The following is a 22720-nucleotide window of genomic DNA, read 5'->3' as shown; positions in this document are numbered from 1 at the left end:
AATTTTGATTTGTGGTTTTGATTTCCCTGTAATAAATATCTGCTCCTCTGGACTTGAAATGCAACATAATCAATAGCGTACAAAGTCAGCTTAAATGTTTCTGTCAGTAAGCTACAGTTTAAGGACTTAACTAAAGACTCTTTCCTGTGACCAAAGCAAAGAAGCACAATGTAAAGTGGTGGGACTAAAAAGTGAAACAGCCTCCAATAATCCAGTGATTGAGGAATACCAAAGCAAATTGGTGAAGGTAGCAAGAGGTGGCACGAACTACTAGTGTTATGAGCCTCGTCTTCAAAAACTGGCTTCAGACAGAAGGAGATGCAAAGATCTTACCAGTGCCATCCAGAGAGTTCTTTCATACTTCTTGCTCAACTCCATGTTTGCTTTACTACTATTTCTCAATAACTCAGTTGTAAAGAGTATTCACTCTGTCACCCTTCTCCTTATAGTCACACAAAGATCGTTCCAATTCAAACAACTCCCTTCTGCCTCCAGTTTTCCTAACCAGTGATCAGAAGGCTGAAACATGGCGAGAGATGGAAACATTTCCTCAGGGAACATGTTAACCCAGCTCTCTTCTTTCCGCTGATGATGGTGCACCACATGAACCCTTGTGGTATGCATCAAGCCATCATCACTCTTCATTCGCTACGCATTAGGAAACTACCAAACACATCCATCCATCTGGTCACTGTTAGACTCCAATAGTCTGCTTAATTTGGCTTCTAATTGACCCATGGGTGTGACTGAGGCATAGTTTCAGATCCAAACATTAGTTTCTAAGAGAAGTTATGAATAGGGCTTAGATCTCGAGTACAGGCAACTCAGCAGGATCAAAGACCAGGGTGATAGATGACTGACACATAAAAATCACAAGACATCAAGGAAATTGGACACAAATCTCCCTAAAAATTACATCAATTTTGCTATTCAAGAAGGCGGTCTCTTTGTTGAAGGCATCTTCCAGAATGACATGGATCTTAGAGAGAACAATTCATGTGTTTTCTTCCTCTTCCTTTCTAATCTGGTTTTATAGACCTTCCTGTAACGGTGCTTTGCCCTACCTCTGACCAAGTGTTAATGTTGTTCCTCTCCGTGCCTTGAGACATTTGTCTGTCTTTTACGAGACTGAGCTGCTAGCTCGATGCTCAGCAGCACAGATGGAAAGTATGCAAGTAGCTAGAGGGATTTGAACCAGGGACCACTCATCTCGACGCCAGCCGGCATTAAGTGTTACTCGCCTACTAATTATTTTACCTTTGTTCTACCATTCACCCGGTATCCTGCCTTATCTCGTAATAAGTGTTATAAATACTTAACTGTCCTAATCTCCAATCCACCATTAAAGCCGTAATTATGACCTTGTTATAATTTTGACTTATTACACAATGAATGAAGCCATTCAGCCAGTTAGCTCCATGCTGATTCCCAGGGGAACAATCCCATCATTTCCATTACCCCTTATTCTCTCTCATATGCTCACCAACTCTTTGATACTCACTTACATTGTAATAATTTAAAGCAGCTAATTAACCTATTAATACACCTTCATTCTGACATTGCCTTGTTGACCCGGATGACTCTCTTTTTCCCACATAGCGTTATTGACCTAAAGCTTGCATATATTAAGCTCAATCGGACCTTGTGGGAGATCTTGAATGTTATTTTGTTTAACATACGAAGCATTGGGGCTTTGTGTTAAAGTTTAATCTCTGACATATTGTTGCAGTCCTAACTGTAAAGATGATTCTTGAATTTGTGGTAGAAAATGCTGATGATGGAAATCATTTGTAATATTCAGATCTGCTGAGCATGTCTCAGAAGATCAGATGGGACAACATGAGCAACTTCCAGTTTAAAATGGTTCTACTGAAAATGGCCAATTTCATAAACAATCATCGCAAACAATGAAGAGGCAAGCAAAAGTGAGCCATGCGGGTGCGAGATGGAGTCATTGAGTAATGGAAAAGTACAGCATAGACACTATATCAAAACTATTTAAGCTGCTTACACCCATTGACCTACACCGGCACCATAGCCCCCCATACCCCTACTATCCATATATCTATCCAAACTTATCTTAAATGTTGAAATTGAGCTCGCATGGACCACTGGGGCTGGCAGCTCATTCCACAATCTCATGACCTTCTGAATGAAGAAGTTTCCCTCATGTTCCCCTTAAACTTCTCACCTTTCACTGTTAAGCCATGACTTCTGGTTGTAGTCCCACCCAACCTCAGTGGAAAAAACTTGCTTGTATTTATCCTGTCTATACCCCTCATAATTTTGTATCCTCTATCAAATCTCCTCTCAATCTTCTCCATTCTAAAGAATACAGTCCTAACCTGAAGCATCGCGGGAGAACACAGAACAGTGGGTTAGCTGCTACGGGTTGTGTGTCCGAAGAGCTGTGCCTTTCTGGGGCTGACTCTTTGGGCACAGAGCTCGGAAAAAGCAATGCAACAGACTTATAACTTTGTAAATTAGTGAGTTATTTGTTATATCTCCTCTCTTGCTCTGAAATCGGGACTCCTCTTTTTCCCCTATTAGGGAAAGAGAGAGCCTGTGGTATGTCGAATTACCGGGTGAACAATAGTCTTCGGGGTGTTGCAAGTCTCTGTCTTTATGCTGCGCATTTGAGTGCTCCGCGGAGGGGCTCTGATGCTTCTTGCTGGTGGGGTCATTGCTTTGCTGCTGATTGCGTGTGGGAGGGGGTAGCTGGGGGGCTTTGGGGTTCTTACATTTAACTGTCATTCATTCTTTGGGCTACTCCGCTGTTTTTGTGGATGTTTGCAAAGAAAAAAGAATTTCAGGATGTATATTGTATACATTTCTCTGACATTAAATGTGCCTATCGATACCTATTCAATCTTTCCTTATAACTCAGGTCTTCCAGATCCGGCAAAATCCTTATAAATTTTCTCTGCACTCCTTGTTTGCATCTTTCCTGTAGGTAGGTAACCAAAACTGCACACAATACAGTACTCCAAATTAGGCCTTACCTACGTCTTATACAACCTCAACATAACATGTCATCTTTTGTACTCAATACATTTATTTATGAAGGCCAATGTGCCAAAAGCTTTCTTTACATCCTATCTACCTGTGATGCCACTTTTAACGAATTATGTAACTGTATTCCCAGATTTCTTTGTTCTCAGTGCCCTACCATTCCCTGTGTAAGACCTACCATGGTTGGTCCTACCGAAGTGCAAAACCTCACATTAAAGCCCATCTGCCATTTTTCACCCCATTTTTCCAGCTGATTCAGATCCCTCTGCAAGCCATGATAGCCGCCTCACTGTCCACTACACCCCCCAATCTTGGTGTCATCCACAAATTTGCTGATACAGTTAATCAAATTATCAACCAGATCATTGATCTAGATGACAAACAACAAAGGACCCAGTAACAATCCCTGCAGCATACCACTAGTCACAAAGGCAAATCTCTACAGTATTACCAATCTCCCACAAAGCCAGTGTCTAATCGAATTTACTACATCATCTTGAGTGCTAAGCAACTGAATCTTCTTGACCAATGTCCCATGCAGGGTCTTGTCAAATGCCTTGCTAAAGTCCATGTAGACAACATCCACTGCCTTGCCTTCATCCACTATCCTGGTAACTTCCTTGAAAAACTCTGTAAGATTGGTTAGACATGACCGATCATGCATAAGGCCATGCTCACTATCCTTAATCAGTCCATGTCTATCCAAATACTTATAGTTCCGGTCCCTTAGAATATCTTCCAATAACTTTCCCACAATTGACATCAGACTCACTGGCCTATAATTTCCTGAATTCTACTTATAGCCTTCTTAAAACAGTAGAAGAACATTGGCTATCCTCCAGTCCTCTAGCACCATTCCTGTGAGGATGTTTTAAATATCTCTGCTCGGGCCCCGGCCATTTCTGCACATTTCCCATAGGATCCAAAGGAACAGCTTCTCAGGTCCTAGGGATTTATCCACCCTGGTTTGCCTCAGGGTAGAAAACACCTCCTCCTATGTAATCTGTACAGGGTCCATGAAGTGGATGCCACTTTGCCTCACTTCCATAAATTCTGTATTCATCTCCTGAGTAAATACAGATGTAAAGAATGCACTTACGATCTCCCCCATCTGTTTTGGTTCCACACATGAATTACCATTTGGGTCTTTCAGAGGATCAATTTTGTTTCTTCCAATTCATTTGCTCTTATATCCCTATAGAATCCCCTAGGATTCTCCTTCACCTTGTCTGCTAGAGCAAATTCATGCCCTCTTTTAGCCTCCTTGATTTATTTCTTAAGTGTTCTCTTGCATTCCTTGAACTCCATAAACACCTCCTCTGTTCCTACCTGCCTATACCTGCTATGTACCCCTTTTTTTTTATCTTAGCTGGGGCCTCAAAATCTCTTGAAAACCAAGGTTCCCTGCAGTTGTTAGCTTTACCTTTTATTCTGACAGACACATACAAGATTTTGTTTTTGAAGGCCTCCCACTTCCCAAGTACACCTTTGCCAGAAAACAGCCTGTCCCAATCCACTCTTGCCAGATCCTTTCTGATACCATCAAAATTGGCCTTTCTCCAATTAGGATCTCAACCCATGATCCAGACCTACCTATTCGCAAATTTACTTTGAAACTAATGGCATTGTGGTCACTGGGTGCAGTGTTCCACCACACAAACTTCTGTCACCTGCCCTGTTTCATTCCCTAATTGCACATAAACAGAGTTGGAGTGAAGTTGAGGCATGTTCAAGAAGAAGTGGACGGAGTGCGGTTGAGACAGGGTTGGGGCATGCGAAGTAGAGAGAAGTCAGAGCAGAAGAGTTTCAGAGCCTGTTCGCCAAAATCGAGAGTGAAGTTTGATGGATCTAAGCACGGGGCTGATTTCGGAAGGTTGGATGTGGGCTGGAATGTGACAGCGGGGTCCAGGCCCGGAGTGTGTCGAAGCAACAGGGCCCAGGTCCTGGTGTGAGGGATGACTCAGTGCTTGGACAATTTAAACACTGGGCTGGATGGATTGAAAAGGCCAAAAGGCCGGGTGTCAGGGTCTGGAGACAAGGGTCCAGTGAGTTCTGATCACTGCTCCGTTACATTTACTCTGCTCTCCGCTGCACTAAGGCTGAGGCTATGGCCTACTCCGGCTGATCCATCCTTTGTATCTGCAAGCTTTGCAACGATTTGCCCCACTGTGCGATGAACTGAGGCTGAGGCTGTCGGCCTGCTTTGCTGATCCAGGCTTTGTGCTTATAAACTCACCTTTGCTGTGAAGGCTGTTGCTTGCTTTTATTGTTTGCCCAACTTGTGTGTTTTTTTCCTCTCTTTGCGCACAAAGACAAGAATATCTGCAGAAGCTGGAAATCTAAGCCCCACAGGCAAAATGCTGGAGGAACTCAACAGGACAGGCAGCACCTATGGAATCAGAATCAGTCCTGAAGAAGGGTCTCAGCCTGAAATGTCGACTGCTTACTCTTTTCCATAGACGCTGTCTGGCCTGCTGAGGTCCTCCAGCATTCTGTCTGTGTTGCTTGGGTGTTTGTTGATCTTCTTTAAGGGGTTCTTTCGGGTTTCTTGTTTTGCGGCTGCCTGAAAGAAGATGAATCTCAAGATTGTATAATTTATACATTCTTTGATAATAAATGTACTTTGAACTTGAACTTTGCAAAGGCCAATGAGCTCAGCTCTCCAGTCAATGGTCAGTTCTTCATTTCAACCTATTGCCGGCGTTCCTTTTGTTCCACCCATTGCCCTCCTTCAACTAAATTACTAATTTCTTAGTTTTGATAATGGGCTGGGCTCTAAACCAGGGGTTCCTAACTGTTTTTATGCCATGGACCAACACCATTAAGCAAGGGGTCTATGGACCCAGGTTGGGAACCCCTGTTCTAAACTGTAAATTGTTTCTCTTTCCACAGACACTGCTTGATCTTCTGAGTTCTTCTGGTATTTTCTCACTTAAATACAGTATTTCTCACTTCACAGATGCTGACTGACCCTTTGAGGATTTCCAGCTTCCCTGTTTTTATTGCTGACTTAAGTGTTATTGTTCTTAGACCTATGTTCTAGTCCTTTCTCTGATCCTGCCTCATGCTCCCATTTCCAACTGTATTAATGTCCTAGTATTAAAAACTATCTCTCACCTTGTCACCTATAATGAGTCCACACTCTGAGCGCATTGCCTGACAGAATTACTGCAGGGATGTCACAAGCATACAACCCATGTGGAATGCATCAGAGCAAACCCCAATTTTTGTCCTTGAACAACTGCTGCACACTGCCTTTAGAGGTAGATGCCTCTCAAACCAGCCACTTCCACTCTGTCTGCCTAGAATTCATGCCGATCACTGCAGCGTAGAAGCATAAACTTCCTGCCTTACTCTGAACTTGTTTCCCTATATCTCACTCAGGTTTCCTAAACACATTTCTTCCAATATTTATCTGGATCTGAATCCAAGACAAAGTCCTTGCCTGTCTCTTCTAGTTTATTCCCTCAAAACACTCTGCCCAACAACTTCCATTTTGACTGCATTGGCACAAATTTTCTGGTGTTTCCAGTTCAATGTTGCCTGGCAATGGGGAATAAAAGCCCTGTTAGAATTGCTGACGTTCCCACTGGGCCCAATCCTTGTCACACCAAATTAATACATGACATGCTACTAATTGCCAGCAAAATGCTGTTCTCGAACTCCATAATCCTCCTTGGCTAATTCTTAATGCAAAATGTTCAAAAGACTAAGTATCAAATGGGTTCAGCCATTTCCACCTCATTAAATGCAACTGAAGAACAGACAACTTCAAACACTTTGCCTCCACCCCAGTTGGACAGAGTTCACAGAATTATTGTGTAATCCGTTTTCTCTCCCTCTCTCTCTTTAAGAAGAATTATAAACAGGGTTGCACGAGTTAGAAAATTTCAACATTTTTGCAACCACAGGTATGTAAGGATGCCTTTGAACTGCTGCGAACAAGGAAGAAGTGGAGATGGGAAGGGACTACAATCAGAGTAGTTCATATTTCTCATTGTGAAGCTCAAATCCTGCCCAGTAACCTGAAGAAAATCGATTGACATAAACTTGCTAGTTAACCTTTTCCGCCCATCACCTCCCAGTATTAAACCATTCTCACTTGTTCAGTATTTCTTTTCATTGTAAAATTTGTGCTCATCAGGGTGAATGATATCCAAAACTAATTACAGGTCGACCTTCACTAATCCGACTACCTGTAATCCTATTCCTTCGATAATCTGGCACTGTTTATGCTTAATGTGACCCTTCCGTAATTCAGCATTTTCATCCTCAGATCCCAATGGTGCCGGATTACTGAAGGTCGACCTGTAAAACATTTTCTGATTTTATGCTCAGCCTAGATGCTTAATGCTTTACAAACACAAGAGACTGTGCAGATGAATGGAAAGTAGAATTAAAATAGGTGGCCACTGGGAGATCCCGTTTTTTCTGGTGGACGGAGCGTTAGGTCTCAGCAATATACAGGAGGGCTCACCAGCAGGACTGGATACAGTAGATGATCCCAATAGGCTCACAGGTGAAGTGTCGCCTCACCTGGAAGGACTGTTTGGGACCCTGAATGGTAGTGAGGGAGGAGGTGTAAGGGCAGGTGTAGAACTTGTTATGCTTGCAAGGGTAAGTACTGGGTAGAGGAGACGAGCGGGAAGGGACAAGTGGACAAGGGGGTCACACATAGGGAAGCGACCCCTGGGAATTGGAAACTGGGGGGTGGGGGGAGGAGTGAAAGATGTGCTTGGTGGTGGGATCCTGTTGGAGATGGCTCAAGTTACGGAGAATTATGTGCTGGATGCGGAGGCTGGTGGGGTGATAGGTGAGGACAAGAAGAACCCTATCCCTGATACTGCGGTGGGAGGATTGGGTGAGAGCAGTCCTGCGCGAAATGGAAATACGGGTGAAGGCAGTGTTAATGGAAGAGGAAGGGAAGCCTCTTTCTTTGAAGAAGGTAGACATCTCATTAGTTCTGGAATGAAAAGCCTCATCCTGAAAGCAGATGTGGGAGAGGTGGAGAAACTGAGAGAAGGGAATGGCATTTTTACAAGTGACAGATGGTAAGAGGTATAGACCAGGAAGCTGTGACAGTCAGTGGCCTATAAAAGATTTCGTTGGATAGACTGTTTCCAGAGATAGAGGCAGAAAGATCGGGAAAGGGGAGGGAGGTTAATGTTTTAGCTCTGATGTTGAGATACATCCGAGGATGTGCTAGAACACATCATCAGTGATGAAACTTGGCATTATTCGGTATTTCGAGTCTTTCAACATCAGACACTCTCAGCTAGGTGATCCAGCCAGGGTTGATCAGCATTGGTCCACAGCACTGGTCACACCTCTTGATCCATAGCCAGCTGGAGGCTCGCTCAGCAGCCTCTGTGACGGTCCTGATGGCTGTTTTCTTTGCAGCCCCCATAATGCCAAGGAGTGAGTAGGTTCTGCACGGAGAGCAGCCAGCCGATCCTAGTCTTGTTGACTGAGCACTTAGTAAATGACTGAATGCTGTCCATGACTTGAAAGATCCAATGTGGCACTGGTTTCTAATCTTCCCAGGTACTGGACTGGTCTTTGGGAGGATACGTGTTGACTTGAGTAGCTGGGGTAACAGTAAGAGCTCGGCATGTGAAGTAGTGGTGCTAAAGACAGCTTGTATTCGAAATGCTAGAGACACAAGGGCTTGCAGATGCTGGAATCTGGAGCAACAATCTGCTGGAGGAACTCAGCTAGTTGAGCAGGGAATAAAGGAATTCTTGATGTTTGGGTTTGAATTGTCCTGATGCAGATTTTCAAACCGAAACATTGACAATTTCTTTCCTGCTGCTCAGCCTACTGAGTTTCTTCTGCAGATTGTCTGTTATTTAAAATAACCATGGTTCAGTATTTGAAGATGCAAGTTCTGGGGATAGGAGAGGTGTATACAAAGCATCAAGGTGATAAGCTTGTAAAGTACTAACCGCGTAGTGTACTAATAAATGCCCAACAAAACCTTGCTTCTGAAATTCGTTACCACATGAGAACTGAATACTCTGCTCCTCACAAATACATTTTCTGTTTCTAAATCCTGGAACACATCTGGAACCACTTTCACATGGAACACCTTCATTACCGCCATTAAAATTGCTGTTGAGAGCGCTCACCTGCACCTGCAGCTGCCGCTTCTGCAGTGCCGCCTGGACTGCGGACAACGTGGCATCCCCAGCAGACGGGGAGAGGTTGCGAAGAGGGGATCGGGCGTGGGTGGGCGACCTGTCCCTCCATGGAGAAGATGTGCGGAGCACGGCGGCTGACCCCACTCTGCCAGAATCGGCCTCAGTCTCTTCAGACATGGCTTCTCTGGACAGAGAGCTCGCCGCGTCTGCATCAAGAATTGCAATCTGGAAAAAAAAGAGAGCAGAATAAAAAACGCAATTGATTGTGCATGTTGTAAATGCAAACAAAAAAACTTTCGCAACTCTGAATTTTCTGTATGTACTAGAAGGGCCTATCTCCTCCCAATGTAAAGCCTCTCAGCACTGCACCCCTTTCAGCCCCAGACATTATGTCCTAATCAACAACCTTGAAACGATGCAAGCGTGCCTTTGATATTCCACCCACGCTGTTACCATTCAGGAGAAGAAGGGACCCGGCTGCTTGTCAGTGACGGTGCTCCCTGTTTATAGTCTACATCAGCGGTGAGGGGCTCAGGTGTAATATTCTGCTGAGGGTGTACATACAGGATGTAGAGACGTTTTGGCAAGATACATGCTGGCAAAGTGCAGAAGCTAAGGACATAGCAGATGGGAATATGATGTGAAGATAATGTGGGGTCATCTATTTGATGGAAAATAAACAGAAAAGTGAGTATTTCTCAAACAGTTGAAAGACTGAACGAAACTATTGCTTAGAGGGACCTCGGAATTCTTGCACATGAATAACTAGAAGTTAGCATGTAGGTACTGTAAGTAATTGGGGAGGAAGATTCATTTCTTTATTTAGTGATACAGCATGGGGTAGGCCCTTCTGCCCTTTTGAGCCACACTGTCCCAGCAACCCCTGACAAACCCGATTAGCCCTGCCCTAATCATGGGACAATTTACAAAGACTAATTAACCTATCCAGTATGCCTTTGGACAGTGGGAAGAAACCGGAGCACCTGGGTAAAACCCAGGCATTCCACAGGAAGGGGTCACAGACCCCTGACATAACGGCATGGGAATTGAACTCCGAAATGTCACGACCCCAGCTGTAATAGTGTCATGCCTACCGCTACAGACACAAGACTTGGCTACAAGTGGTTTTGCGTACAAGACAAAGCCATTCTACTGTGATTACATAGGCTGCCTGGTCTGGAGACGTCTGGTCTCCCTTCTCATGGAACGATATATAAGTTGAAAAAGTGGAACAAAGATTCGCTAGTAGATTGCTGGCTTGAATGTATGTATTCTGAGATTAAGCAGAGTAGGGCCCATTCTCTCAGGAGTATAGAAAAACTGAGGTGGTCTCATTACTTGCGTTGACAAGATAGATGAAGAGATGTTGTCTAGAACCAGGGTTCACTGATTCTAAATAAGTGGTTGGCCATGCAGGGTAGAGGCCACAAGAATCTCTTCACTCAGAGATTAGTGAATCTTTGGAATTCTCTGCCATGAAGAAACTCAAGATGGAGAACAAAAAAAAATACAGATATTAAAGGAATGAATAGATATGGGGTCGGTGCAGGAAAGCGATGTCACAAACCAGTCCTGACCCTACTGAACGGCAGATCAGGCACAAGGGGTCAGTTGCCTGCTCCTGTTTCTTTTCCTTTTATTTTCATATTCATCCCTTGTTGATGCTTTCTCTAAGCGTCCCTCTCCCCTCTCTCTCTTGCCCTAGTCGTTAGATGCTACTTTATGACACGTTACCTATTAAACCAGCACAGATTTGAAGAGCAGACCAACAGATCCCTCTCATGCATTGATTCCACTTCATTTTGTACCTGAGCAATGTTGTGTAAGGTTTGATGTAAGGATTCTATCTCAGTTCTGAGGGCTTCATTCTCCTGGGATTCGCTTGTAACTTCAATTGTACCCGATTCCTGTTAGCAGCCAAGAATCAATTAGCAATTCAAACCTAGCAAAGAAATTCTGTAAAAAGTTGGAGCAGTGACAAATGTTTCCTTCTCCAACTTCTAATTAAAATTCCACGATGAGGGCTGACAAGTGTTTGTTCAGCTCAAAAAGACTGCAGAAAATTCCAACAACATGTATAATTGCAGTAAGAACATGGAGTAAAAATCTGTTTTTTTTCCATTAGCAACAGCTTTGGTTCATGAAAGCAAACTTTAGACATACCTTGGCAATATATTTGAAAACAAGGATAATCTTATTCCAAAAAAATAAGAAGAATCTAGATTCATCCATTTAAAAACTCCTCTTCTTATACTCTTTGCCCTTACTGGGGATTTAACTCCTGCTTGCTGCTCTACCTTAGAAAAACTGAGGATCAAACCAGTTTTTGTTCTTGAAACAACACATGAATATTTTTTTCCACCCTTTGATCAGAAATGGGATTTATTTCCTCTTCACACCCCGACACAGTTTTAGAAGCCAATTTCCAATACTCACTGAGATTACTCAATTAGTCACCAAATGGAATTAAACCTGGGGATGTGTAATCCACACAATCTACTCTTGTTAGCTGGCCAGAATTTGTGGCAGATGAAATAAAAGTAATAAGCTAGGAAACATCGCTGATAGAGATAGGTCAAGGAATGGCGAATGCTCCAACAGAACAGGTGCAGATTCAGGCATGTGGGGATAGAAAGAGAAATTATTGTATCCATTGGGCCAATAAATCAGAATAATGACCCAGGAGTGAGTTAGGTTGCCTGATGTACTTTGTTCCATTCCAAACTGCTCTATATGTGACTACAGGCAACATTAACATCCCAACAAGACACTCACTTCAGAGGGCAGTAAGGGGTGGACACAAACATTGATCTGAACAGCCACACTCGTACTGCCTGCAGGAATAAATAATTAAGTTTGGTGCATGTAAGATATCAATGGTATAAAACACTGCAAATGGAAAACTCTCTTGCCTCAAGATGAAATTGGACAATTAACAGGGCTAATTTAACTGCAGCAACACACACAAAATGCTAGAGGAACTCAGCAGGTCAGGCAGCATCTATGGAAATGAATAAACAGTCAACGTTTCAGGCTGAAACCATTCTTCAGGACCCAAGACCTGATACTTCATCAGGAATTTAACCGGATGTGGGTTGCACCAATTAATCAAAAGGACACTGAGTGCTGTGATATTGCATCCTGTACAATATAATGGATCATCAGTAGAAATCACTTGGAAGGTCATTTGGAAAATCTCTCAAAACTTAAACGATCAGAAGGACCAAATGGTGGGACAAATCACCTTATTACCTTATCTCTCTTTCAGTGCTAGGGTATAATTTTAACTTTAAATTGTCAACATCAATATAGCTAGTCAATTGGATACCATACCCTATTTTCCTTTCTATTGATGTCAGTTGCGGTGAACAATAGTCGACTGATCTCTGACTGATTTACACTATCAGCGCATGTTACAACAATCTCAATTTCTGTTTGATGAAGATGTACCTCCAGAAAGTAGACCAGCCTTAGCCAAAGGTATAATCTGCCATCAGATTCCCAGCATTTAGCAGACCTACCACAATGGGTGTTAACCTTATCGCATACTTCCAAGTCACAATAATAATAGCCTGCCCTTTATAATCAGAAATAAATATTGCAATATCTATCTTTTAGACTCTTCTATTATGATGAGGGCAATCCTTCTATTATGGGCAATGGATAGTAGTTCACATATAAAGAATGTCCTTCGATGTGGTCCATTACTAAAATGTTTTCAAAACATCCTAACACCAGGGCAAACTGAACCATGATTAGGTGTTGAAGTGAAGCCCTTTAAAACAACACAAACATTTTTTGGGTGAGGCACCATGATGGGATTAATTTCAAATGAAAATTAGCAAGGAATATGACACCATTTGCCCATATAAAAATTCTCAGGTGAGCAGGATTTTTAAAATTGTTTCCTTTGATTGGACGAAGCTGTGCATATCTTTAGTGACAAAGAACTCAGAGACATACAGTGCTGTAAGTAAAACTTATATATCCTTCCTACATCTCCTTGCAGTACTACATTGTACCATACCATTAAAGCTGGGAACTTAATTAGTTTGTCTTCTTTCTTTACCAATGTCCCTCCATTAATATTGCAGCCTCATAATTTTCTGGAAGGATTTTGTGCATAAGCTTTTTAGAAATGAATCGTAATGGTTAGACAGCCTCATCCTCTTCTTGTCCTCCTGTGTTGATTTATCATATCTCATCTCATCAGCTTAGTGAAAAGACATGGCAGCCACACCTACCAACTTCTCCAGGGTACGGTTGAGTGAGGTGATAGTTCGCTCCTTCTCAGCATTCTGTATCTTGAGTCTCTCCAATGCAACAGATAATTCATTAATCCTGAAATAAAAACGCAAAATACTAGAAAGGACATAAGGCACATTGGACAAAAAAAGCTGCTTCTGGTTCAGCTAAACTGAAGTAACCTCTTAAAGTTAGATCAGGGGCAGGAAATCCTCCAACTTTTCTTACACAAAACTACAGAGAGAGGACACTGGTATGGACCAGCACTTAAAAAGATGATCCAATCAGCCCACATCCTCTGCTTTTTCCTAATTGACTTGGAGCTAATGCTTTTACAAATATTTATCTTGTTCTTTCAAAAGATGTCATTGAATCCTCCAGCATTGCACACTGTGCCATTGTGCTCCAACTCACTGTGTCCTTCACTGCTTTCTTCACTGATTCTTTTGCCAGCTGTCCAAAACCAAGGAGACGGTTTCACGTCCTTTACTCTTATCAAAACCTGTCAAATGTTTAACACCTTTTTAAAAATTTTCCCTCATCATCTCTGCCTGAAGACAAACTCTAACTTCCCCAAGTAAATAAGGGACCCTAACCCTAACATCATCCTTGTCAACTTTCTAATGCATCGTTTCCAAGGATTTGTAAACTTACTGAACCCTTGTGGTTCTTGTTAAAAAGGTACATACATGTTGTCATGGTCCGGTCCGTGAAATCCGCATTCCGGATCACGGTCCGGTCCATCGACCCTTGCTCCAGGTTTTCCTGTCTACCCTGCTTCTGTTCCTGTTGAGCACTAATTGAGGCAGCTGATGCTAGTTGGGGCTGGCTGCCTAAATACCTCCAGAGACCAGGGCATGGCTGCTGGATTGTTCTTGTCCTTACTCCTTGTATCCCTTCCCCTGCCTTCTGTTTCTTTGCCTGGAGCCTGCCTTGTCTTGCTGGTAACTGTCACCTCGTCTCGCCTGAAGTCTTGTCTTGGAGTCACACTGTACCTAGCACCCTTTCTGTCCCTTGCCTCCGTTGGGTAAGCCAGGCTGTCTTGCCGTTACCTACAGTTGGTTCTGTCCCTTCCTGTCCCTTTCCTCCATTGGGTAAGCCAGGCCATATTGCTGTTACCCTGCGGTGGGTTCTGTCACTTCCGGTCCCTTGCCTCCGTCGGGTGGAGATCTGCGCCCTGCCCAAGAGGAGCTTCAAGACCCCAAGCCTCGCCTCAAGTCTCTAGCCGAGCCTCGCCCCAAGCCAACCTTCAAGACCCCAAGCCTCTAGTCTCAAGCCTCGCCTCAAGTCTCTGGTCTCCAGCCTTGCCTCAAGTCTCTGGTCTCAAGTCTCGCCTCAAGTCTCTGGTCTCCAGCCTTGCCTCAAGTCTGAAGACTCCAGCCTCGTCCTGCCTGCCAGCCAAGTCACGTCCTTGCCTAGTTCTGGGGTCCAAGCCAGAGGCAAGACCCAGGTACTGGGTCCTTGTCCAGTCTCTGGCTTGGAGTCCAAGACCAGGCTCCTAGCTCTTTTGTCCAGTCCTGTTCCGGGTTCCCGGTTTTCGTGTCCATGTCCTTGCCTTCACCCTGTATCCTAGTCCTGTCCCTAGTACCTCAGTGTTTGTGTCTTGCACTTGCGTCCGTTCCCAGCCAGCACCTTATGACAGAACAATCCAGCCAACCATGGACCCAGCGACACAGACACTGTTGTTTTCCTCTTGCCACCCAGGGTTTCCTTCTGTTAAATACCCTCCTACCCGCCCGGGTCGTCCATAGTCTGGATAGCCTGTTTGGTCGCCAGGAGGCTCCCGTAAAGTGGGGGCGGGGTACTATCATGGTCCGGTCCGTGAAGTCTGCATTCCAGTTCACGGTCTGGTCTATCGATCCTTGCTGCAGGTTTTCCTGCCTACCCTGCTTCTGTTCCTGTTGAGCACTAATTGAGGCAGCTGATTCTTGTTGGGGCCGGCTGCATAAATACTTCCAGACACCAGGGCATGGCTGCTGGATTGTTCTTGTCCTTACTCCTTGTATCCCTTCCCCTGCCTTCTGTTTCCTCACCTGGAGCCCAGTCTTGTCTTGCCGGTAACTCTCGCCTCACCTGAAGTTCTTGTCTCGCCTTGCATTGCCTGAAGCCTTGCCTTGTCTTGCCGGTAACTCTCGCCTCGTCTCACCTGAAGTCTTGTCTTGGAGCCACACTGTACCTAGCTCCCTTTCTGTCCCTTGCCTCCGTCGGGTTAGCCAGGCCATCTTGCCATTACCTACAGTTGGTTCTGTCCTTTCCTGCCCCTTGCCTCTGTTGGGTAAGCCAGGCCATATTGCCTTTGCCCTGCGGTGGGTTCTGTCCCTTCCTGTCCCTTGCCTCCGTCGGGTGGAGATCAGCACCCTGCCCAGGTGATCCGCGCCCTGCCCAGGAGGAGCTTCAAGACCCAAGCCTCTAGCCAAGCCTCGCCTCAAGTCTCTAACCGAGCCTCACCCCAAGCCAAGCTTCAAGACCCCAAGCCTCAAGCCTCTAGTCTCAAGCCTCACCTCAAGTCTCTAGTCTCAAGTCTCTGGTCTCCAGCCTCGCCTCAAGTCTGAGGACTCCAGCCTTGTCCTGCCTGCCAGCCAAGTCATGTCCTTGCCTAGTTCTGGGGTCCGAGCCAGAGGCAAGACCCAGTTTCTGGGTCCTTGTCCAGTCTCTGGCTCGGAGTCCAAGCCCGGGCTCCTAGCTCTCTTGTTCAGTCCTGTTCCAGGTTCCTGGTTTTCCTGTCCATGTCCTTGCCCTCACCCTGTATCCTAGTCCTGTCCCTAGTACTTCAGTGTCTGTGTCTTGCACTTAGGTCCGTTCCCAGCCACCATCTTATGGCACATGTAGATTGAAAACCATGAGATGGCAGACACTCGAAATTAAAAAAAAAATGGAAAGCTCCAGAAATGTTCAGAAGGTTTTCAATAGTTATAATGAAGAGTTTTTGACCGAACTCCTTAACTATATTCCTCTTTCCACATGTGTTGCCTGGACCGCTGAGCATTTCCAGTGGTTTCCACTTTAGAAAAAGTTGTTGCAACTAGGATCTACCAATTTTTGGTCTGGAACATGACCAAAACATTGGGAGAGTGCCTGGAGACATTGGAACCAAATTCAGGAAATGCAGTGGTGGGTTTCTAATTGTCTGGGTAGTGTAGCCCCTGGAATTCACTGAATTGTTGACCTACCAGCTTCTTCCGGTGAGGGGACTCTCCCAATCAATCTGCTCTGTGAGGCCCTCTTGTGGTGCAAAATCACAATACCACCATTAAACAACCTCAGAGCTGCAAATGATGACTGAACACACCAGTATTGTCCCAAATTGGGCCCAAGTGCCCAGAAATAATATTTCCGACTCTTCTTTTTGGTAGGGCTCTCTGAGTTCTGTGATGACAATGGCAATATAAAGAAATTCCCAGTGTGTATGTTGGCAGATAGTGGAAACCATGAACCTGTACTCTCTCTAATTCCTGGCAAATGTTAACGATACTCTGTGGTACCGAATATAGCCATTACTTCACCATGTTGGTAACCTGGGTTCAATTCTTACCTCTATTACTAGCTGTGTGGAGATTGCATGGGACCACATAGGCTTCCCCCAGGAGCTTATTTCCTCCCACATCTAAAAGGATTGCCAATTGGTCAATTAATTGGCCACTCTAAATTGTCCCTTTGTTTATAGAAAAGTGTAGAATCTTGGGGGCTTGGTGAGAATATTGGGAAATAACATACCAGGGAATGTTGTGGGGGGAATGTGAGTGCTTTGTGAGCTGGCATAAATTCAATAGCCTGAACGGGCTCTCTTTATGTTGGAACCTATGGTAAGTGAATAATGGGAATCTTAGAGCACCAAAAAATGTTATTGATTCTTTGAAGGATGGCCTTTGTTCCATTTCCCTGGCCTCTCCCAACCTGTTTAACATTATAGCACATTATAGCCCACAATGCTGTGGCAATCTCTTAACCTACTCTAAGATCAATCTAACTTTCCCCCTCAATAGCCCACCAATTTTCTTTCATCCATGTGCCTATCTGAGAATTTCTTAAATGCCCCTAAGGTATCTGCCTCTGCCACCCATCCTGGCAGGGTGTTCCATGCACTAACTACTCACTCTGTAAAGAACCTACCTCTGACATCCCCTCCGTGCTTTCCTTCAGTCACCTTAAAATGATACCCCCTTTTATTTCTCACTTCTGTCAAGGTGAACTCTCTGGTTATCCATCTATATATGCCTTTTATCACCGTGTACGCCTCTATCAAGTTACCTCATATCCTCCTTCACTCCAAAGAGAAAAACCCTTGCTCGCTCAACATATCTTCATGACACATGCCCTCTAGTCCAGGCAGAATCCCATTAAATATCCTCTGTACCCTCTAGAAAGCTTCCACCTCCTTCCTTTAATGAGGTGACGAATTAACACAATATTCCAAAGGTCTAACCAAGGTTTTAGAGTTGTAACATTACCTCATGAGTCTTGAACTCAATCCCTCGAATAACAAAGGCCAACGCACCATACGCCGTCTCAACAACCACATCAGCTTACGCAGCAACTTTGAGGGATCTACGATGTGGACCCCAAGATCCCTCTGTTCCTCCAAACTCCCAGGAATCCTGCCATTAACCCTTTATTCTGCCTTCAAATTTGACCATCCAAAATTAATCACTTCACGCTTTTCTAGATTGAACTCCATCTGCCATTTCTCAGCCAAGTTCTGCAGCCTGTCAGTGTCCCATTGCAACCTACAACTCTCCATACTATCTGCAACCCCACCAACCTTCATGCAGTCTGCAAATTTACTAACCCACCCTTTCATTTCCTCACCTGCATTAGTTATAAAAATTACAAACAGCAGGGAGTCCCAGACCAGATCCTTGCAGATCATCACTGGTCACTGACCTCCAGACAAAATACACTCCAGCTTCTACCAGCCTCTGCCTTCTATGGACAAGCCAATACTATATCCACACAGCCAATCTCTCTGGATCTCATGTACCTGACATTCTTAATGAGCCTACCATAGGGAATTGCAATGGGGAACTACCATAGGGAACCATATACAAACCAGATAACAATTACAGCACGGAAACAGATCATCTCGGCCCTTCTAGTCCGTGCCGAACTCTTACTCTCACCCAGTCCCACCAACCTGCGCTCAGCCCATAACACTCCATTCCTTTCCTGTCCATATATCTATCCAATTTAACTTTAAATGACAACATCGAAACTGCCTCAACCATTTCTGCTGGAAGCTCGTTCCACACAGCTACCACTCTCTGAGTAAAGAAGTTCCCCCTCATGTTACCCCTAAACTTTTGCCCTTTAACTCTCAACTCATGTCTTTTTGTTTGAATTTGCCCTACTCTCAACAGAAAAAGCCTATCTATGTCAACTCTATCTATCTCCCCCATAATTTTAAATACTGTACCTCTATCAAGTCCCCCCTCAACCTTCTGCGCTCCAAAGAATAAAGACCCAACTTCTTCAACCTTTCTCTGTAACTTAGGAGATGAGACCCAGGCAACATTCTAGTAAATCTCCTCTGTACTATCTCAATTTTGTTGACATCTTTCCTATAATTCGGTGACCAGAACTGTACACGATACTCCAAATTTGTTCTTACCAACGCCTTGTACAATTTCAACCTTACATCCCAACTCCTATACACAATGCTCTGATTAATAAAGGCCAGCATACCAAAAGCTTTCTTCACCACCCTATCCACATGAGATTCCACCTTCAGGGAACTATACAACATTATTCCTAGATCCGTCTATTCTACCGCATTCTTCAATGCCCTACTATTTACCATGTATGTCCTATTTTGATAAGTCCTACCAAAATGTAGCACCTCACATTTATCAGCATTAAACTCCATCTGCCATCTTTCAGCCCACTCTTCTAACTGGCCTAAATCTCTCTGCAAGCTTTGAAAACCTACTTCATTATCCACAACTCCACCTATCTTAGTATCATCTGCATACTTACTAATCTAGTTTACCACCCCATCATTGAGATCATTAATATATATGACAAACAAGAAAGGAACGCCTTTCTAAAATCCATACAGACTACTTCCACTGCTCTACTTGTCAGTCCTGCCGAATGGTTTTGGGCTGAAACATCGACAGTACTCTTTTCCATAGATGCTGCCTGGCCTGCTGAGTTCCTCCAGCACTTTGTGTGTGTTGCTCAAATTTCCAGCATCTGTGGATTTTTTCTTGTTTGTAAAACATCTGACAATCTTCATTCATCTGGTACTACTCCTGTGGCCAATGAGGATGCAAAGATCATTGCCAACTCTTCCTTTGAATCCCATAGTACCCTGGGGTATATCCTGTCTAGCCTCAGGGAATTGTATATCGTAATGTTTTTCATAAGTTCTAGAACATCCTCTTCCTTAATGGTGACAAGTTCTAGCATATCAGCCTGTTTTATGCTGTCCTCACAAATGACAAGGCCCCTTTCACTGGTGAATACCGAAGCAAAATACCCATTCAGGATGCCCCTAACCTCTTGTGACTCCAGGCCCACGCTTCCTCCATCTCTGATCACTGCTACCCTTACTCTGGCCATCCTTCTGTTCCTCACAGGTGTGTAGAACACTTTGGGGTTTTCCTTAAGCCTACTTCCCAATGCCTTCTGATATCCCCTTCTACTTCTCTTAAATCTACTCTCTAGCTCCCTCTTAGCTATCCTGTAACTCTAGAGCCCTGTCTGATCCTTTCTTCCTAAATCTTCGATAAGCTTCTTTCTTCTTCTTGACTAAATGTTCCACATTTCTTGTCATCCATTGTTCCTTCACCCTACCATCCTTTCCCTACCTCAATGAAACAAACCCATCGAGAACCCCCAGCAAGTGCTCCCTTAGCAACCTCCACATTTCTGTTTCCAAATTTCCATTAATACATTTGTTCCCAATTTATACTCCCCGGTACCTGCCTAATATCATTATAATTTTGCTTCTCCCAATTAAATACTTTCCCATACTGTCTGCTCCTATCCCTTTCCAAGGGTATGGTATAGATCAGGGAGTTGTGGTCACTGTCTCCAAAATGCTCACCCACTGAGAGATCCTGACACCTGAGCTGCTTCATCGTCTAGCATCGAATCCAATATGGCCTGTCGACATATGAGTCAGGAATCCTTTTGGGATACATCTAATAAATTCCGCCCCATTCAAGCATTTTGCACTAGAGTAATTGCTTCCTTCCTGTATCTTACATCTACCCACACTTATTCAGTAGAAGATCCTTCTATGACATCCTCCCTTTCTCCCTGTTAGCAACATCACTCTCCCACCTCTTTTACCTCCCTCCCTGTTCCTTTTGAAACATCTAAACTCCAGAACATCCAGCAGCCATTCCAGCCCTTGTGACAGCCAAGTCTCTGTAATGACCACAACATTTTAGTTCCATGTACTGATCCATGCTCTGTTCATCTCCCCATGTTCCTGATATTTCTTGCATTAAAATAGACACAGTTCAAACCATCCCACTGTTTGCAATTTACCCTATTAATTGCCTATCTTTCCTCACAGACTTTCTGAATGCTGCATCTCCCTGTACAGAAACTGCCACATCCTCTGACCTATCACTTAGATTCCCACGTACCCACCCCCGCCAGACTAGTTTAAATCCTCCCCAACAGCTCCAGCAAATCTGCTTGATCCCTCTCAAGTTCAGGTTTAACTCATCAAGTCATACCAGAAAATATCCAAATGTTCCAGAAATCTGAAATACTTTCAGATTTGCACACTAGTTCTTCATCTCTAAGTCCCCTATGCTCTAAGGAATAAAGTCCTAACCTCTCCAACCTCTCCCGGCAGCTTAGACCCTCAAGTCCTGACAGCATCCTTGTAAACTTTTTCTGCACAGTTTCCAGTTTAATTACAACTTTCTTATTGTAGGACTGCTGAAACTGAACACAATGTTCCAACTGCAGCCCCACCAGCATTCTGTACAACTGGGAAGCCGCATCAGGAGCACCGGATACTACAGATGACCCCAACAGATTCACAGGTGAAGTGTTGCCTCACCTGGAAGGATTGTTTGGGGCCCTGAATTTAGGTAAGGAAGGAGTTGCATGGGCAGTGTAGCATTTACGTTGCTTGCAGGGAGGGGGATTAGTGGGGAGGGATGAATGGACATCATTGAGGAGCGATCCTTGAGGAAAGCAGAGAGTGGGGAGGTGGGGGGGGGGGTAAAGTTGTGTTTGCTGGTAGGATCCCGTTAAAGATGGGTCATGGAGTGAATTCCATATAAGCCATGCCTACCATCCTGCCTTCATCAGCTTTCTTGGTCACTTCACTAAAACACTCAATTATGTTTGTGATATGATTTCCCATGCACAAAGCCGTGCTTACTACCCCTATCAACTGTCTTTCTATGTGAATATATTTCTTAACCCTCAAAATCCTTTCACAGATGTTAGATATACTGGCCTTATAAGATGGAAAGCTCCACTTTAGTGACTGAAAACCCTCTCTCTTCCAGTACACATTAATGGACTTTGTCCATAGGTATCAGTCTATGACAGATGATAACGAGATGGCAGCACATCATAATATTTCCATGTTATTTTCCTCCTATGAAGCTTGTATGAGCAAAAATGAAAAGAGGTGTAAAATTGGCTGCTGATTTGATATTGTCTCTAGTCCATCGTTACATAAAGCAAAATTTGCTGAGATCATCTAGTTTCACTGAATTGTATTAATGACAGAACATTTTGTTTTATGTTCTGTTTTTGAGTATATAAACATTTTATCAATACTCTCCCATAGCAGGACCCATTTTGAACTCTGTTAATAATTGCCACAATTCCTGCACTCAACTGAGTTATACTGTAGGTAGTTTGATAAGATCACACTTTGGGATCGCTTAATATCCTTACTTGTGAGTCAATAAAATGCCTGTGGTAGAGTGGAGTATAAAAAGATACAGGGATCCTGGTTTTGATTGTTGGTCTGCATTGAATTAGTTGATGAGCTGGGGTGGTGTGCCATGGTACACCTGGGCTGCTTCCTGCTTTGATCCCAGAAACCCAACTGGAGAAAATGCATTTGCATAGGTGCCAGGTAATTTTAGTCTGACTATCTTCACGTGAGGCAATTGATTGTGTAAAATCATTATGGACAGATCTGCAACTGTTCAACATCAATGCAAGTAAACATGGATGGCATCTGAATTGTCAGCAACTCTTTTGCATTATCCTACTTACTGTGCCACAGAAGGCCACTTGGCCCATCATATCAATGCTAGCCTCTAGAGGAAAAATCCCATTAATCTCATTCCTCCTTCAACATTTCAATATACTCAAACAGCATATACTCTCTCACCTAC

General features: G+C 43.9%; 1 protein-coding gene across 1 annotated transcript in view; it reads right to left on the bottom strand.

Moving 5' to 3' along the window:
* LOC140196463 (uncharacterized) overlaps positions 1 to 22720 on the bottom strand; it is a 388255-nt gene that overhangs the window by 172393 nt on the left and 193142 nt on the right. The window contains exons 10-12 of the mRNA XM_072255725.1: positions 13397 to 13493; positions 10961 to 11059; positions 9141 to 9377 (exon numbers count right to left, since the gene is read on the bottom strand). Of these exons, the coding sequence (XP_072111826.1) occupies positions 9141 to 9377; positions 10961 to 11059; positions 13397 to 13493 (433 nt within the window). The remainder of the gene's footprint in view (positions 1 to 9140; positions 9378 to 10960; positions 11060 to 13396; positions 13494 to 22720) is intronic.

This window comes from Mobula birostris, chromosome 4 (assembly GCF_030028105.1).
Source record: "Mobula birostris isolate sMobBir1 chromosome 4, sMobBir1.hap1, whole genome shotgun sequence".
NCBI lineage: Eukaryota > Metazoa > Chordata > Chondrichthyes > Myliobatiformes > Myliobatidae > Mobula > Mobula birostris.
The sequence above is the reverse complement of the archived record's forward strand: the minus strand, read 5'-3'. Positions and strand labels throughout refer to the sequence as shown.